Source organism: Alexandromys fortis, unplaced genomic scaffold (assembly GCF_014885135.2).
Source record: "Alexandromys fortis isolate MF-2015 unplaced genomic scaffold, M_Fortis_MF-2015_v1.1 scaffold_144, whole genome shotgun sequence".
NCBI classification, from domain to species: domain Eukaryota; kingdom Metazoa; phylum Chordata; class Mammalia; order Rodentia; family Cricetidae; genus Alexandromys; species Alexandromys fortis.
This window is the reverse complement of record NW_026068021.1, coordinates 3,480,694-3,499,575: the sequence shown is the minus strand read 5'-3', so window position 1 is coordinate 3,499,575 and position 18,882 is coordinate 3,480,694. Positions and strand designations below refer to the sequence as shown.

The 18,882-nt window shown below is 50.2% G+C and overlaps 1 protein-coding gene across 2 annotated transcripts; it reads right to left on the bottom strand.

Annotated features, from left to right (window-relative positions):
- Positions 1 to 453: 453 nt before the first annotated feature.
- On the bottom strand, positions 454 to 12,946 carry Zfand2a (zinc finger AN1-type containing 2A). 2 transcript variants are annotated; one of them, XM_050163242.1, is made up of 7 exons: positions 12,726 to 12,941; positions 10,137 to 10,243; positions 9,314 to 9,408; positions 6,361 to 6,492; positions 4,116 to 4,267; positions 2,785 to 2,850; positions 454 to 2,601 (listed from the first exon to the last, which is right to left on the bottom strand). In XM_050163242.1, exons 2-7 carry the CDS (start codon positions 10,189 to 10,191, stop codon positions 2,586 to 2,588), a joined length of 516 nt encoding a protein of 171 aa, XP_050019199.1. In that variant the 5' UTR covers positions 10,192 to 10,243; positions 12,726 to 12,941; the 3' UTR covers positions 454 to 2,585. The 2 variants fall into 2 exon arrangements, with proteins under 2 accessions (XP_050019199.1, XP_050019198.1); XM_050163241.1 differs by lacking the exons at positions 9,314 to 9,408; positions 10,137 to 10,243 and having other exon boundaries at positions 12,726 to 12,946.
- Between the last annotated feature and the right edge of the window lie 5,936 nt (positions 12,947 to 18,882).

Here is an 18,882-nt window from a genome sequence, read left to right as displayed (position 1 = left end):
TGGAGCTGGCTGGCAGCTAGACCAGAGGAACCGCAAGCACTGGGTGCAGAGTCTCTTGCCTCAGGCTATAAGGTGGAGAGCAACCAAGGAAGACATCCACAGGCCTCCACATTTGTGCATGCTTGTGTTCTGACATGTGCAAACAAACACATCTGAACTCCACGTATGCATGTGTGTGCGCGTGAACGCGCGCGCGCACACACACACACACAATGCAGACTTTGAAAATAAGTATCCACACTTCCTAAGAAAACACATTCTGGCCTCTGGAAGCACCAGGCACATACTCAGTACAAAGACAGAACACACACATAGAAAAGTAAACAAGCTGAGGGTGATGGCGCCTCTGTTAATTCCAGGTGGAGGCAGGAGCTCTGTGAGTTCAAGGTCAGACTGGTCTAGAGATCACTATTTAGAGAGACTCTGTCTAAAAATAAATAAAAAACAAACAGGTGAAATAAACTATTTTATTTACCGTTAAACATAAAATACTTTAACATATAAACAATGTCTTACATTTGATATAGTCCTCAAAGTCTGGTGATTTTGTTTTGCTTCCTTTGCCTCAGACACAACAGGCAGGTGCTCTACTAAAAACCATTCCCCAGACTTGAGGGGTGCTAGGCAGGTGCTCTCCTATGGAATCATGGCCTCAGCTCCACACTGATGGACGCTAGGCGAGTGTTCACCCACAAAGCTAGGCCCTAACCTTTCCCAACATACTTCTGATTTTTCTTTATGTGTTTAAGGGTGTATGCCTTTGAGTACAAGTGCCCACAGAGGGCAGAGGCGTCAAATGCCAGGAGCTGAAGTTTACGTGTCGTTGTGAGCGACGCTTGGAACTGAACTCCTGTCCTCTGCAAGAGCGGGACAACTCTTAAATCACTGGAGCAATGACTTTTAATCCCCAATTTGGAGTTACTTCAGCTGAGGCATTTTTATTTCATAAATGGTTAGGAGGTAGGTTCACACACCCAAGTCCCTAACATACTTAAACAGTGCTGAATTATAAACCCAGATATTTCAAATCTGAAGCACAATTAAAAGCTCCATTATGCTGGCTACATCTCAAGTGCCCATCACCATGAAGGCTAGGGGCTACCACCCTGGGAAGTGGAGGCAAAGAAATGATTTGTCTCAATGTCTCCACACAGCACCACAGCCTAGACCTTGTTCTAAGGGCAAACCCCAAGTCCCCTCAGAATTAGTCAGAGACTGGGAGTAGGAAGCAATGCAATGAGAGTCGAGAGCTGTACTGACGTGGACCCTGGAGAGGCACTGGCTTAGGACACTCACAGTCAAGTCTTCGGAGAACAGACTGAGCCCCAGTCCTGCCTCCCCATTAAAGCCAGAGGCCACAAAACCCTGCAGAATGCTGCGAGGTATGTCATTCAGGAGTTCAACTGCCCCAAAGGTGTCAGAAATCAGGGTTAAGAGCAAAACCGGCTTGGGGGGGGGGGGGAGAGATGGTCCCACGACATCCCTGACACCCAGTGGTCATCCGGATCAACCTAATGCTGGTATCTGTCATGGGGCACTCCAGACGTGCTCTCCCCTACGTGGGAATGGGCAGCTGGTGGGAGACCCTCTCCACTGCTCCTCCTGTCTGGGTTTCTGCTCCTCAAAGAAGAGCCCAAGAAGAAGGCCCCTGCCTGCTGCCACCAGAAAGTCCAGAGAAGGCTTCCCTTTCATGATGCTCTTCTTGGGAGTTAAAACTGGACCCACACTTGGGAGGCAGAGGCAGGTGGATCTCTGTGAGTTAAAGGCCAGCCTGGTCTACAGAGTGAGTTCCAGGACAGCTGGAGCTTCATGGTGAGACTCTGTCTCGAAGTGAAAACTGAAGCCGGGCATGAGGAGTCACGGCACGGCTAAGCTGGTTTCTTAAGTCCACTGTACCAAGTGCACATTCTCCCTCCACAGCAGCCCCAGCCTGGGACAGGAAAGGGTACCACACTGACTTGAGTTCTTGAGTGGACTGTGCCCCACAGACACCGCATTACAAAAGCCATGTAGGGAAGAATTCAGAGACATTAGCAGCTCTTTTCTGTTATAGGCCAGAATTTTCCAGAAATGGTATAGCACAGGCCAAAGCCACCACTAATGATGTTTACATAGGTCCTCAGCTCCTGAACTCAGCAGCTTGCTACAGGAACGTAACGCACCTCAAAGTTGCTGAACAGCCTCATTTCTTTTGTTAAATAATTTATGCACTGTGTGTGTGAAGTCCAATGAATCTCCAATGTCCCTCCTCAGGAAATGTCCACCCTGTTTTTTGAGGTGATGTCACTCTGGCCTGGAACTCCCCAATTAGGCCAGGCTGCTGGTTAGAGAGCCCCAGGGATTAGCCTGCCTCCACTCTACATTGGTAAGATTATAAGTGAGCACCAACCATATCTGGCTTTTTTAAAACATGAATTCTGGGAATAAACTAGTCCTCAGGCTTGTGAGGCAAGCGCTTTACCCCTTGAGTCATCTCTCTGCCCTAACTTGAACAGTCAATGGAGACTTTTCCATAAAGACTCAGGCAAGTGCTGGAGGCCAGGGTTAAAACCCAACAGAAAGGAGCTGGTGTGTGGCTCATGCTGTCACTTCACCGTCCGCCTGGAAAAGAAGAGAAAGAAGCGATAGGTCACCACACATCGGAACTGCCTAGAAGGAATCTGTCATGAAAAAGGGCCTTGGGGATCACTTGAGCCACTCTAGACACAGCCACTGTAGCTAGGCTTGGCCTTTCTTATGAAGGCATGCTGTGTCACATGTTTGAGAGACAATTTAGACCAGTACCTGAGTTGCTGGGCCAGCCAACTGATTCCCGATGGCTTCTGCTCAGGAGCGCTGGATGCTGAAGGCCTACAGAGAAAGTCAGACGTGTTTATTCGATCCTCTCACTGCATCAAAAAGCCCACTCACATCTATGCAGTTAGATGGTTGTGCTCCAGCCTGGATCACATACAAACAGCTTAAGAAAGTCAAGTGCAATTACAAAGTAACTTAGCTGTCCTCTGACCTCTGTAGATGCATGCTGTAGCATATATGTATCCTTACTCCCAAATAAAGATTAAAGACTAAGAGGTAACTTATGGGGCTGGCAGATGGTTCAGTGGAGAGTGCTTGCTGCACAAGCCTGAGGACCCATTTAACTCCCAGCACCATGAACGAGCCAGATGCTAGTGTGTGTCTGCAATCCCAGGGATCCTACAGGAATGTGAGGGGTGAAGGCAGCAACCTACAGGGAAACTCTCAGGCCAGTCAGCCCGGCACACACCACAGCAAACAAGAAGCTTTGTGTCAGACAAGGTGGAACTCAGGGACTAACATCCATGCACACCTGAGTGTATGCATGGGTAGGAGGTGGGCAGGGGTACACATAAATAAACACACACACACACACACATAAGTTATATTTCATTTTGACTCAGGAGTGAGTACAGACAGAAGTTTCTACTACTTCTAAAAATAGCAATAACAAGATGGGTGGTGGTGGCACACACCTTTAATCCCAGCACCCGGGAGGCAGAGGCAGGTGGATCTCTGTGAGTTCGAGGCCAGCCTGGTCTACAGCGCGAGTTCCAGGACAGGCTCCAAAACTACACAGAGAAACTCTGTCTTGAAAAAACAAACAACTCCCCCCCCCCCCAAAATAGCAATAAAGGATGACCTGTGCCTGTGCTCCCTTGCACAAAAGAAAAAAGAAATCCAACCCTACCACTCAGAAGGGACTTCATTTAGAGACAAGTCTGAGTTGACCAAACAGAGTCGTCTCAGCCCTCAACAACTGACTATGTCCTAATAGAGCAGGAGGCAGGATGCAGATGGGTGCTCAGGCAGACGACACCCAGACAAAGGCAGAGATGGGAGCAATGTGCCTACAAAGCCAGGCTCACCAGGGAGTACTGGGCAGACCAAAGATTGGGAGAAACTGGGAGAGGTGAGGCCTCTCAGAAGGAGCCAAACAGCTGCCAATTCTCTGTTCTCAGCCCATAAAAGAATAGATTCCTGATGTTATGGTATCCAGCATGCAGCAGCTGCAGAACTAACTTCATAGGACCCCAGCTCTGACTGAGAATCTAAGCTCCTGCGCACCAGCTTGGCGGCACCAGGAGTCTCGTGCTCACCTTCCCCTGCTGGCCGAGCTGCTCCCAGCTTGGCAGTTGTGGTCCAGAGGATGCCTGTGCTGAATGCAGAAGTTGCTATGGCATTGTGCACAAGCCAGCTGCAGCATCTCCTTCTTCCTGCATCCCTCTTTCGAGCATCGGTGTGTGAAAACCTGCAAGGATAAAGTCGCTTCTGTGAGCAGCTGTCACCAGCCCAGCCCAAATGGGCCCTGTCAGTTGGGCCCAGTGGCACAGGCCTGTGACTCTGTAAGCACTCAAAGAGACTGAGTTAGGAGAGAACTGACTCCACCTGTGTCCCAAGTCCCAAACACTCCCTCCTGACAATACACAGGCATACAAAGAAGCTTATGGTTGTGGCTTAGCAGCAGATTCATTCTCCAACGCTGCCCAATAAAAACAAAAGCAACAACAACAAAAGAAAAAAAAACCCTGAAGCTGAAAAGACGGCTCAGTGGGAAAGAGCACTTGTCAAGGCATAGAGATCAAAGGTTAGATCTCCAGCATCCATGTAAAAGTTGAGTATGGCTACATGTATATGCCTGCAACCCGGTCCTGTGAGGGACAGGAGTGAGTGAGTGAGTGAGTGAGTGAGAGTGTGTGTGTGTGTGTGTGTGTGTGTGTGTGTGTGTGTGCGCGCGCGCACGACTGAAACTTGCAGAAAGAAAACCAGGGCAGGAAAGGAGGCAAAGCAAGAGAGTGACAGCAGCTCCACAGGGGCCCCTGGCTCACGAGTTCTGGGGACAGTGGCTTATTTGGTTTTAACTCAGGTTTTCAGGCCTGTATGACAAGGTGGAAAGCTTTATCCACTGAGCTGCTCCCCGGCCTGTGTGTGCATGTATGTGTATACATGCATGTATGCACGTGTGTGTAAAAAAACTCTTCTAGAAGCTGTACAGCCGAAGTGTGTGTGTGTGTTTACTCTGGAAAATGGTGGGGCAGGCTGAGGCTGAACGTCAGAGAAAACAATAAGCAGGAGAAAAACACACGAGGAGCTCCCAGGGGAGGAGCAGCCGCGATGGGAGGGCTCCTAAGCCCGGAGCTCAGGCCCTGGGAAAGTGTGGCCTACAGAAGGCTGCTAAGGAAGGGCTCTGCAAGTGGTAAGGTTTTTCCCCTCGTGAAGTATCAACAAAACAGCACCCAAGAGGTTTCTCCAAAAGGAACAAGTCTAGAAAAGCAAACAACAAAAAGAGCGAGTCTTGATGGAGGAGGCCTATAATCCCAGCATTCAGACAGCTGAGGCAGAGGATCAAGAGTGAGCTTGACTAAGTCCCAAAAACAAGAAGGAAGGGAAGGAGGGGGAGGAAAGCCGGAGTGTAGGAGGAGGAAGAAAGGGAGAGGGAAAGGATGCAGCCAGATTTCGGAAGCTAAAGGCACGTGACCTGGAGCTGGCAGGTGAGACAAGACCCAGCTGTTAGCTGGAGGAAGCCTCAGAGCAAGCCTTCTGAGCAAACACAGCACAGGGCAGAAACAGGCGTTGGAGGTGGGGCTCAGCAGGCCCGCATCCCAGAGAGACCTGGTTGGATGGAGGCTGTGAGTCCCAATGGTGGGGCAGGATGGAGGCAGCTATGCCCGGCTCGAGGGCCACACAGTGCTCACTTGTGCTGTCCTCTGGGTGGCAGGGGAGAAACCTTCTCTGAGAAGTCCCATTATTCTCCAAGAAAACCCAAGACAGGTACACCCCCACCCCCAGGAGAGGACAGGTGACCCCTTCTTCTGACTCCAGGGGAGTGCAGAAAAGGAGAGAGTCAACAGAATGTTCTAGAAAGCCTTGCCCTCTTTCATCTCAGAAGAGACACTTGGGGACTCCTGAAGATGAGGACCTAAACGGGGACCCTTGTGAGACTTGGGAACTGTTCCCATGCAGCAAACTCCCCACTCACCACGCAGGAAGACCTCAGCTTCCCACTGCCTGGCGGCACTCCACACTTAGAAAAGACACCTTAGGGCTAAGATGTGGCTCAGTCTGTAGAGAGTTTGCCTAACAAGCACCATGTCCGGGGTTCGATCCCCAACACCACATAAAGCAGGCATGGGAGAGCATGATGTAATTCTAGTACTCAGGAGGAGCCAGTGGGATCAGGAGCTCAAGGTCATACTTGACTGCACAGCAATAGGAGGCCAGCCTGGGCTACGTCAGATGCTGTCTCCCCAAAGCAGCAGCAGCAGCAGCAGCAGCAGCAGCACTATGTTGTGTGTTAGCATGTGTTTCAGTCAGCGTGTGTGCCAGCCCTAACCCAGCTCTCACCTTCTTTTGGTTCTTCCCAGGGTGAAAGGTGCAGTCTCTGTCCATGTGCTCTCCAACCACCACATCTGGGATCTCACCTCTTTTCACAGGGATAGGGACATTACAGAGGGGACACACGGGCACCTGCACATCCTGAAATAATGAACACACAATGACACCAAGACTCCCACTCAAATGTCACACACACTCACACACAGAGGGTAAAATGTGTTTACCAGGGGAGCACACTGGTGAGGACAAGAAACTGTGCGGTAACAGGATGTCACCTACAGCATAAGAGTAAAGACCCAAGGAAGGCCACCGCCAGCTTTGAAGGGATCGGGGAGGTGCATGGCTGTGAGGGGGACCCACCTGACCCCTCAGAGCCACTGGCAGGAAGGGTCCCGGCAGCCGCTCTATGCAGCTGCCTCTCTGACCCTCAGTGGCTTTACCAGCAGGAAGAACGGCCTCGGCAGTGGACAGGCTACACCACACTGCTGTCTGTCGGTCACTGAGGGGGCTCTGGAGCGAGTGAAGGCAAAACTCTGAGCCAGGGCCACTGAGGGAGGGGTCCATGCCAGGGGGGGATGGGGCAGTTGACACCAGACGGAAACAGGGATCACAGGCATGTGTGGCCTGCTGTCTGCAGGAGGGCTGCCTCAGGTGGCTGATGTGCCCAACAAACAAAGCATTATTGTGTGATCTCCAGATAGACACATGGGCACAAGGAAAGGTCCAGATGACACACCAACAGGTGGTCACCTAGTCATCAGAACCTGGTAAACAGGAATGTGAGTCACCCACCCCACCCACCCCAGTGACTTGGCTGGACTGTGCCCAGCACTGTTTCAGGCATATGACAAAGTTACCCCCTGTCCATATGCCACCAGAGGAAGTGGCAGAATTCACTGACATAACCTGTGAGTCACCTCTGGGACAAAGTGAACCCATGGACTTGAGGGACCCGGGGTTCTAATAGGCATCTCCCAGTGTCTGCTGGACAGTGTGGAATCTCCTAGAAACTCCTGCTACAAAGACCCAAGGAACAAGAAACTTTTGACACCTGCTGTTCACTGGTGCAGGGGAATCCACAAGCCAAGTGTGTGAAGGTGAAGGGCCAACTGTGAAGGCTTGATTGTGGAGCACACACTGAGGGTGCAATCTGAGGGCTGGGAGACAGCCCAGGTGGTAGAGATACCCATGCAAGCACCAGGACCCAAGTTCTACTCCCAGCACGCACCTGAAAGCCAGGTTTGGTGAAATGTGCTGGCAATCCCAACACCGCGGAGTGGAGACATGAGGATCTCCGGGGCTTGCTAAACAGCCAGCTAACCTACTTGGTGAATTCTAGGCAGTGAGAGACTATCTCAGAAAACAGGGTGGATGGCATCTGAGGCTGTCCTCTCCTTGCCCTCAGACACAGCACAATTTGGCTGGGAGGGTGTAGACTTCCCCCATGGGCCTCAGGGGTCATTGCCTATAGCCGCAGTCCATCCACTGAACTAGCTCAGTCCTGACTTACACACACACACACACACACACACACACACACACACTATCTGGAGTCAGCACATCTGCACGCACAGGCTGCACAGGCAATCAAGGGCTCTCCTGACTTCCTGATTGTCCCAGAAGACTGTCACTGCTGACCCTCTGCACCCACCAGGGACAGACAGCTCAGAGTACAAATCACCAGTATCTATGTGAGTCCTTCCATACAGTCTTGTAGCAAGCAGAGACACTAAAAATTGGCCATCTCCCTCCACGGGTGTTTATTCCCTTACATGCAGAGTCTAAAGGGGCTGGGAAGATGGCTCAGAGACCCAAGTTCAGACTCTGGCATCCATGAAAGAGTTAGGTGCTTGCATTCAATTTTGTTGTTTTTATTTGTTTTGAGACAGGTTTTTCTGTGTAGCCCTGACTATCCTGGAATTCACTCCATAGACCAGGCTGGCCTTGAACTCAGAGATCCACCTGCCTCTGCCTCCCAAGTACTAGGATTAAAGGCGTGTGCTACCACTGTGCCTGGCTGGCAGTATGTACTTGTAATTCCAATGCCAGAAAGGCAGAGTTGTGGAGATCTTGAGGTTTGCTGGCCAGCCAATCAGGCCACTTGGTAAGCTCCAGATTCAATAACAGATCTTGTTTCAAAAAATGTGGATAGCAGCTGGGTGTAGTGGAGAACACCTTTAATCCCAGCACTTAGGAGGCAGAGACAGATGGATCTCTTATGAATTCAGGGTCAGCCTCACTGACAGAAAATTCTAAGCCATCAGAGCTACGAAGTGAGACCCTGTTTCAAAAACCGGAACTAAACAAGTAAATAATAGAAAAAAACCCAATTAATGTAAGCACCTGCTGTGGCTGGTATCCACTGTATAGATGTGAGGTATATTGCTATATTGCTAACCTGACCCCTGCATTCACTGAGAAGCTGGCTCTGGAAGCCATAATGCAACCCATCCCCACTCCATTTCAAGCTCAATCGTGTTTGTCTCAACACGTCCTCTAAGCCTTCTTGACCGGGGATGGGTCCGTCCCCTAACTGTGCCGGGGAGAAGAGAACGGCAATGCAGCCCAAGAGTAAAGCACCACGTCATGGAGAACAGCTAGAGGGGAAACGACTTCCCATATAGGGCCCGTTGCTTACCCCGTGACAGGACAGCGCCTGCAGTGGGAACAGGAAGCCAGAAGAACACAGCAACTGGGAGCTCCGGCTGCCTCCCTCATCCTCCCCAGTCTCTTCCTGCTGGATGTCCTAAGTGCCCAACTGGATGATGCTTTACTATTCACCTGCCCATCCACCATCTCCCCTTCTTCAGCTCTCTCTCGCTACTGACTCTTTTACCTCGGCTTGCTACACACTTAATAAACCCGCTCATTCGGAACTCAAAGCATGACTATCGCAGACTGTTCTCTGGCCTGCACAGAACAGGTGTGGTGCATGCAGTCCAGACTCCAGAGGATGAGTTACCTTCTTGAATGCAAGGGGACACTTATGACCCGCGTAGGAAAAATGGTCTTTACAGAAATCTCGTTTACACGCGTCACATGTTATTGGCAGAAAATCTAAAAAACAAAAATCAAGACGAAACAGTTTCTGAAAGATTGGAACCAAAGGATTACAGAGCAGTCAAAGCAGGAACATATCTACACTGGGATCCTCATTCCTTTCAGAGACATATACACCCTGAAGTGTGTGAGAGAAAACAACTTTGGGGAGAGGAAATTTAAAAAAAAAGAAAAAGAAAGAAAAAAGAAAAAAAAATGAGACAGTGGTGTTATTTAGCCCAGGCTGGCCCCGGAACTCACTGTGTAGCCTAGGAGGACCTTGAATGTGTGTTCCTCCTGCCTGTACCTCTCTCTCCAGTGCTGAGATTACAGACATGAGCCACCACACTGGTTTTACATGGTGCTGGGATGGAATCCAGAGCTTCGTACATGCTGGGCAAGGAGTTCTATCAACACAGCCACAACCCCAGTGCATGTAATAAGGCCAAGAGACACCAAAGGACCCACAAAGCTATCCTCTCAACACGGATTCCATCTCTGTGGTATCGCAACCACCCAAGCTGTATACTTTATCTGCATAGCCCTGGCAGCCATTGCCAGGTCTTAGGGGGATGCTGAACTACAGTGACGAAGAGACCCTGTGTCCTGCACTGGAGTCCTTATACTGAGAAGCCAAAGGCCGGGGCAGAGGCCAACTACTTAGTTAATAGTGTAATAGCCAGATGTCCCTCACAAAACAGCCAATGAAATATTGTTTCCTAGAAGGAACCCTCGAAAGTTCTTACCTAACTGCTTGCAAGTCGGTTCTGAACAGTGCTTCCCCAAGTCAGGAAACTCCATTATGAACACGGTGTCCAAAACACAGGTAGGTATTTAAGTATCCCTGTGGGAACTAGAATGAAGAGAATGAGGCCCCAAGTTAATCACCAGGACCTGTAACCTGCGGCCAATGAACACCAAGAGACTCCCTCTATGGGGAGCATGGGTTATCAGAATCATCCTGGGGCCATGGGAAAGACTGAAGTCTCACAAGCGCTCAAGACTTCAGCAGGGAGGCAAGTGGGAGTCTCTCCATAAATACCAAGTCTCTGTCGGAGACCCACACCCACGGTTGGAGGCGGCTTGCTGTCTAGACCTTTTAGATCCTAGTTTACAAGGCATGTCCCAGTCATGGGATTTCCAGGAAAGTCACATTTCAATGCACCCTGAGACTCCCAAGCCATGCTATGTGGTGCAGGCCTGTCATCCCAACCACTCTAAAGGCTGGGGCTAGAGAATCACACGAACTCTAGACCAGCCTGGACAGCTTTGGGAGACCAGATGTATCAGTTCCTCCCTTGTGTTGTGATAAAAAGAACCTTCAGGGAGAAAGGGCTTATTTTCGCTCAATTCCAGGTAATAGTCCCATCACTGTAAGGAAGTCAAGGTGGCAGGGACCTGAAACAGTCACGTCACATCCACAGTCAAGACCAGAGAGACATGAATAAATGCTTGCTCACTTGTTTGAGCACAACTCCATTTCTCCATTCTTATATAGTTCAGGCCCCCCTGCCTAGGGAATGATGCCACCCATAGTTTACTGGGTCTTCCCTAATCAATGAACTTGAAACTCCCCACCCAGCCCGAGACATGCCTACCAGCCAGCCCAATATAGACAGACAATCCTTCATTGAGACTTTCTTCCAGGTGCTTCTAAGTTGTGCCAGGTGGATAGTTAAAGCTAACAATCACACTCTGCTTAAAACACAAAAATAAAACAGTAGAAAGAGGGCCAGGGAGATAGTTCAACTGATAAACTGTTTCCCTTGTGAGCCTGGGCATTGAATTTCTATCTCTAGAGTTCCCATAAAAAAGTCAGGTACAGCTGGGCATGGTAGCACACGCCTTTAATATCAGTTACTTGAGAGGCAGAGGAGGGCATATCTCTGTGAGTTCAAGGCCAGTCTGATTTATGTAGCAGGTTCCAGGACAGTCACAGAGATACAGTCAGACCCAGTCTCAAAAAGAAAAAAAAAAGGAAAAAGTCAGGGGTAATGGTTAGCGACTGGAATCCTAGTGCGGAGGAGTCAGAGTCAGGATTCACTGATGGATCATCCTACTTCAAAAAAAAAAAAAAAAAGGCGGATGATGTCTGAGAGAGACACTGGGGTGCTTAGCTTAGTAACAGAATGTCTGCGTGGGAAGGGGGTGTTCCAGGCTCAATCCCCAGCCCTAGCAAAACCAAAACAAAGGTGGTGAGAAGGAGAAGGACTTTCCAGATTCAGCTCAGAGCTGCCACGGAAAAGTTCAGGTTGCAATTTCATCTCCCCAGTACACTTGTTGACATCAACAAGATTCTACTCCCAGGTGCTAAATGACATTAGTTGACTACACTCCCCAGAGCGGTGTGTCCCTTGCCTCTTACTCCCTTATGCACTGAGTTTTACCTTATGCTTGCTATTTAATGATTTAAGGCCAGAGCTCATCAGGGAAGGAGGCACGAGCCATTAATTACCCACATGAAACAGACAACTAAGAGACTGGCATCCTCAAGGCCAGGCTAAGTCTCTTCTATGTTCTGTCACTCATCAAATGGCTCAAAACTTTTGCATTCTCCAGAGTTCAAGTCCCCCAAACACCTTTTTACATCTTTTGACCATTTCCCCTCTCTAACCTCTTCCTTGCCTAGAACTCTCAGGCTTCAGTAAACATTTATTTGCCTTGCAAGGACCAATCTACAGTGCCGCCTTCTCGAACACCATCCGTACCACCTGCCAGCCTCCATTCACTACCTGCCCTCGTTCCTAGTGTGTTTAACTGCTTACTGTCGATTCTCATTCCTGTCGGCTAGAAAAACCTTTTGGCACCGTGCACAACAGAATCCACATTATGAAAGTTTTTTTTTTATTGAAAGCTACCATCACTTGATGCTATTACCAAATGACCATCGATTGTTTCTTTCTTTTTTTTTTTCTTTTTCCCATAGGGTTAGGGTAGTCTTTATTATGTAGTCCTGGCTGTCCTATAACTCACTTTGTAGCCCACGCTGACCATCAGTTCAGAAATCCGCCTATGTTTGTTTCCGGGAGCACTAGAATTAAAGGTGCAACCCGCCTCGTCTGGTACTAGACTGTTTTTTGACAAAGGATCTTCATTATTTAGCTCAAATTAGCCTGGAACTTGCGATCGAATGGCTCAACCTCCCCAGTGCTGAGACTACAGGCCTGCATTATCAGGCCTGGCTCACGGACACTGGCTCAGGACAGTTGACCTGGGGATGTAATATGTCACCGCGCTGAGACACCAGGCCCTGGTTCATTAGTCCTGTGACCCCCCACTTCCTCAGCAGCTCCTGTGATCCCGGTTCAGCGCGATCCACAATGACACACTGGTACCTGGCTCTCGTGGGTAGCCGGCGGCGGAGACAGACAGCGGTTTCCTTCGTGGTCAGCCCGGCGACACCGCAGTAGGAACTGCGGCTCCAATCCCCGCGTGCCACCCGCCTTCTCGCAAGGCCGGAAAGCGTAGCATTGCACCTGTTGCACCCAGGGCCATTTATTCTCAGCCAACATTTACAGAGTCACTCATCCTGGGCGTTCCCGGCGCTCTTCGATGACGCCATACTAATGCCAACCAATCCCGTAACCCCTAGGCTAGTCTCGCGGGCGCGCCCAAAAGTCACCGAAGCCCAGCCAGTCTCTTCCGCCGTGACGGCCCCGAGGGCCGCGCGCCGTGATGTCGTCACTCGCCGTGCGACCAATCTGACCGTTCCCCGTCTCGGCCCCACCTTGTCCTCCGCCTCTTTTCTGGAACGGTCGCGCATCATCTCTGGCCTGGGCTGAGTCATGGTGAGGCAGCTCTGGGCGAGGTAGCAGGCCTGTACCAGGAAGCCCGAGACAGGACTGGGCCGCGGGCGAGATTCTTGTGGCCCGGCAGTCCCTGTAGCAGTCCTGAGGTTCTGAGCTGCAGTATGCTCAGACTTGGTGGCCCGTCTGTGAAGCTGTAGGGATCCCAGGACTGGGGGAGAGACGGAACACCTGTGCTATGCCTTGGAAGTGAGATCCGGTCTAGAGATGGATTACAAGATGGCACCCAAGATGCCTGTGTCTTAGCAGGGTGGTTGGAACATCTTCGCCCTATGCATGTGGTTTAGGCCAGATGTTGAAGTGGTGGTGATCCAAGCTCTTGATTTCAAAGGCCTATGAGTTGGGCTAACAGACCCAGATTACTACATCTCTGTCTTGGTTATTTTTATTTATTTGTTTATTTTTGTCAACTTGACATAAGGTAGTTATGTGAGAAGAAGGGACCACAGTTGAGAAAATACTAATATAAGATTGGCCTAGGGAGCATTTTTAAATTAGTGATTAGTGCGGAGTAATTATGAGTAGTGCCACCAATGGACTGGTTGTCCTAGGTTCTATAAGAAAGCAAAAGCAAGCCGTGCAGTGGTGTCTCATGCTTTTAATCCTAGCTCTCGGGAGGCAGAGGCAGGCAGATCTCTCAGTTCATGGCCAGCCTGGTCTACATTGCAAGTACCCGGGCAGCCAGGGATACACAGAAACCATCTCAAGAGAAAAAAAAAAAAAAGGTGGAACAAGCCAATAAGTAGTGGTCCTCCACAGTTTCTGCTTCAGTTCCCACCCTGACTTCCTCAGTGATGAACTGTTCACCTGGAAGTGTACAATGAAATAAACCTTTTCCTTCCAGAGTTGCTTTTGGTTGTGGTTGTCATGGGCAAAGATCCCAAAAACCAGAGTCGGGAATTTGAGAGTCTTTATTAAGCTGGCCAGCAACCAACTGCCCGGAGAGAAAGAGTTCTCACAGAGCAGCCCCAGCTGCTTTCTGCGGGGAGCTTAAAACAGGTAAAAACAGTGTTGTGGTTAACATTGCAGGGGAAGAAGAGCAAGCAGTTTCACAGAAGCAAAAAGCAGCAATTAACCAGGGCATCTTGACCTCAGTCCCTGAGACAGGGTTGGGTATTTCCTGAGGAATTTTCCCATAGGAGGGAGTGTAAACAGAGTCAGCTCTGAGTCTGACCTTACATAGCTGCAGCAGGGACAAGATGGAGGAACGCTGTCCCTGTCACGGTGTTCTTTTATCATAGCAATAGAAACCCTAAGACCAGCTGCCAAGTCTTGAAACAGAGATTTAGGGCTCCAGGTGCTGAGGCTAGAGACTTGTGGCCTTAACTGAAGTTTCCTGTTCTGGGCTCGGATTGCCAGTGGGCAGGTGATGCAATCCTCCTCTCTAAGTGGCAGCTAGCAGCCACAGGCAGCGTTTGAGCTTTGCCCATGTCCAAAACCACAGTCCTCACCTCAGAGATGAGGGACTTTGGCACAGGAATAGATTCTGTTTACCTCAGGTATCTTGTTCTGATGTAGTAGAAGTTTTACAGAGTTTTTATAGTAACAGGCCAAAGAAAATGATAAGTGAAGATATTTAAAATGCCTTGGTGGAAACCTCAGGTGGATTACAGCAAGAGGGGAGGCCTCTGTTACAGGCCTCAGATGCTATCTGAAGGCATTCGCAGCCTCTGGGTTGGTGGAAGCCAGGTCTGTTTGTGCATTCCAAAAGTATTTACCTAACAGTTGCAAAAGATGTTAGGTCACACGTGCACTGATGGGCAGAGGTGGCTAATTGAGGAGCTAAAGCTCTCCAGCCCAAGATAACATGGTTCTGGGATCTGTAACATTCCAACTCTGAAAGCAGTGAGGCCGTAATCAGCCTGTAGAATGTGTAACAGTGGTGTGGCTTTCCCCCAGGTTTTGGCGTTTTAACGCCACTACGGCCCATCCCTTTACTAGTAAAGCTGGGTTGTTTTGCTCTACCCATGATGAGTAGGCAAGGAGAAGTGTATTTAGTTTTGAAGACCTGTACCCTTAAGTGCCAAAGGCTGGCTTCTAGGCTGTGCTGACAGACGTAGAGCCTCCCAGCTGCAAGCCCTGAGCATAGGAACCTATGGCCGCAGGTGCTTGGGGTTAGAGGTTCTAGGTTTGCACTCAGCTACTGGTGTTAGACTCTTAGGTGTCTCAGAGTTGCCCTGGGTATCATGACCCTCACCTGGCAGCTGGCAGCATTAGCCCTGTAACCAAGGGTATCTTGCCAGCTTCCTGGAGTACTGCAGGTAATGGGCCTGTGTGTGTTTCTCTGACTTTGGCTGCTTCTGTTTTCTTCTTTCTTCATTCTTGGCACTCCGCTCTCATCTCCCCTCTGTTGCGTTCCCTGCTCTGTGCCGCTCTACAGCTCCTGCGCACTCTGAACCTCCTCACCCCCTCTCTAGCCGTTTCTCATCATGTTACCAGCTTGATCCTCTCAAAAGCAGGCAAGGGGAACTGGAGAAATGGCCTGTCAGTATGGTGCTTGCTGTGGAAGTATGAGGAGCAAACTGGATCAGAACCCGTGTAAAAAGCTGGGAGTGGTTGTGCAGCCTGTAATTCCAGTGCCGGGAAGGCACAGCCCCTGGGGGCTTGCTGGCCACCTAGTCTAGCTGAAAACATTGGACTCCACATTCAGTGAGGAATTCTGTCTCAAAACAAGGTAGAAAGCAGGAGGTAAAGGCATCTGATGTTGACCTCGTGTGTGTGTGTGTGTCTACGTGTGTGTGTGTGTGTGCGCGCGCGCACGCATGTGCATGTGCACCACAGATGACCTGAAGATAGGTGTGGGAGGGGAAACACATGAGAGAGAAGGGAACCTGAGGGAGTCAAGGAAGAGATTTAGGTGTGCTCTTGAGGGGGAAGTCCAGCCAGGTGGTCCATAGAGCCCCATTCTCTGCAAATCCAGGAAGACTGAAAATCCCTCCAGATGTGTGGAAGAAGGATGTTTGTGGCCAGGATAGACTGTGCCATACATGTTATAGAAACCAACAAAATTAGTTTTTTTTTTCTTTTAATAGTACCTGGGATGGAACTTGGTCTATTTCTGCTCCCATTCTTCAGGTGAGCTCTGTCAGCTTCCATCCTCTCCTCTGACCCTTGGAACAGTGGAAAGCACACTCAACAGCATCCCTGACCCCCTTGGCTCTGGAAGCCCCACTCTATCAACTGATGACACCCTCGGCTTGCAGCTTCAGCCTGTGACTGCTACTCAGAGTTCATTACCACACCCAGCTATGGTCCTGGGATGTGTCTGGTAGGGGACTAGTGACACCTGATGCGCTGTGAACGTGGTCCTGGGATGTGTCTGGTAGAGGAGGATTAGTGACACCTGATGCGCTGTAAACTGACACAGCAAGGGCCAGGGAAGTAACTCAGTTGGGTTCAAAGCCCCAGAACCCACAAGAGGTCAGCCATAGTAACACACATCTAGATTCTCAGTGTTCCTCTGGTGAGAGGAGATGTGAAAAAAAGAATCTCGGGAATTTCCCAGAGCTTGAAGGCCAGCTAGTACAGCATTGAGCAAAAGACCCTCTCTCGAGGTAGAAGGCAAAGCTTGACACCTGATGTCGTCCTCTGCCCTCTACGTGCATTCCATGGCGGCATGCAGACGTCTGCACTCACACACATGAACAATACATACACCTGCCCAAAGCATACCATGGGCTAGGGATGTGGCTTAGTTGACAGAGTGCTTACCTAACTTGCATGAATCTTTGAAGGACTGAATAAACTGGACGTGATGGTGCATGTCTATAATCTCAGTATGAAGGTGGTACAGGTAGGAGGGTCAGTTCAAGGCCATCATCTGCTAAATGGGGAGTTCTAGGCTACCAGGAGACTCAGAAACAAGACTGTAGACGTAGGTGCCAAGGATGGAGGACAGGTGAACAGTTCAGTGCGCTCTTTACATGGTTTCTCTTGTATCTGCTCTATGTGAATGATGTCATTCCCAGAAATATCTAGACCACAAGGCCCCTGAGGATGGGGACTGTGCCCTTGAACTGTGTGTATGATGCTTACATCTGAGGTGGCATCTGGGATTTATTACAAGAATACAGGGAAGAGGTAAAAACAAAAAACAAAAACCCCAAAAACAACAACAAACCTGCCTGGATTTCAGGCAGCTACATGATTAAGATAGGTGTCTATTTAGACAGAATCTTACTACGTAGCCTAGGCAGGACTGGAACTCACAGTGACTTCCCAAGGACAGGGACTGCAGATGTGCGTCACCAAGCCAGTCACTACCCCGATTCTTTAAGTTCTCGTGGCCAGACGAGTGTTAAAGAGAGTTAAAGGTGCTTCTGCACCTTGGTTCTGTCTTAAAGCTCCTGCTCTGCACCCCCACACCCCCAAACTCCAATACTGGGCATTGAACCAGGGCCATAGACATGCTCGGCCAGTGCTGTTAACCCCTTCCCTCACAGGAATCCTAGGGATCCAGCTCTACCCCGAACCTCGCCTCCAGCACCTCAGTGGGGGATTCTGAGCAGGTGTTCTACCACTGAGCCCCACTCCTAGCCCTTACTTTTATGTTTTACTTTGATACATGGTCTCACTGTGTAGACCAGGGTGACCTTACAATGATGATCCTCCTGCCTCAGCCTGTTGGCTGAGTGCTAGACTGACAGGCCTGCACCACCCCCTAGCTATGTCACGTCTCAGGTCTCCAACGGTAATATATTTATGCCCACTTGCAGCTGATGACTTCCCAGACAAAAATTGTGTGACTTGAAGATACAAAATTAGAAAAGAAAAATGAGACCCACTGAGAGCGTGCTAAAGACAGCCCAGCCCCGCAAGGATGTTTCCAGCCTTCCATCAGAAGAATTCCATTATTGATGCTGAGCGTGCAGGCTGCGCATTGATTTCCTCTACCCACAGGAGCCACCTCCGCTCAGCGTGCAGTGCAGCCACCAACACGAAATGGATCCACGTGCTCCGCCTCCCACCATGAGGATCTTTGGCCCATGGCCAGAGCCAAGGCCTCCAGAAAGAGAAACTCAGCCCCTCACAGACTGACAGTTGTGGAGGCGGTTCTCAGGGCAATAGAGGGGCGATAGGGGACAAATGGGACAGAGCAGGAGAACAGCCGGTGCAAATGCACATAAGTGGGAAAACCGCAGAATCTAAAGACAGCCCACAGCCTAATTAGCATGGGCCTCAATGCTGGCCTCTTATTTCTGCAGATGTGACATCCAGGGCAGGGAAACTGACCATCTTCCAGCTGTCACTGCCACTTCTGTAAAAATGACTTTGGTCTAAAAGGCTGGAGTGTGCGGCAGCTTTGCCAGCACTGTCCCCCCCCCCCCCCCCCCCCCCCCCCCCCCCAAACCCCCCCCCCCCCCCCCCCCCCCCCCCCCCCCCCCCCCCCCCCCCCCCCCCCCCCCCCCTGTCCATAGGAAATGCCCTGTTGCAATGTCCAAGGGCAGCAGCAAAGGGTACTGACTGACTCCGTGGGTATAACTTTGGATTCGGATTCTCTCGTGCTCTTTCTTTTACTGAAGTACGGGACATGGAACCCAGGGCCTTGTGAATGGCAGGTAGGTGCTGCTTTACCACTGAGCCACACCCCAGCTCCTCACTGGGGGATTCTAGACAGGGGCTCTACCACTGAGCCACACCCCAGCCCCTCACTGGGGGATTCTAGACAGGGGCTCTACCACCTACT

Coding starts and splice junctions, on each gene's coding strand:
- Zfand2a (XM_050163241.1), bottom strand. CDS start 12,902: ATGTTGGCTGAGAATAAATGGCCCTGGGTGCAACAGGTGCAATGCTAC. Junction 4,268..6,360: donor CTGGGAAGAACCAAAAGAAG/GTGAGAGCTGGG, acceptor TTATCCTTGCAG/GTTTTCACACACCGATGCTC. Junction 2,851..4,115: donor AGCTCGGCCAGCAGGGGAAG/GTGAGCACGAGA, acceptor CTTTCTCTGTAG/GCCTTCAGCATCCAGCGCTC.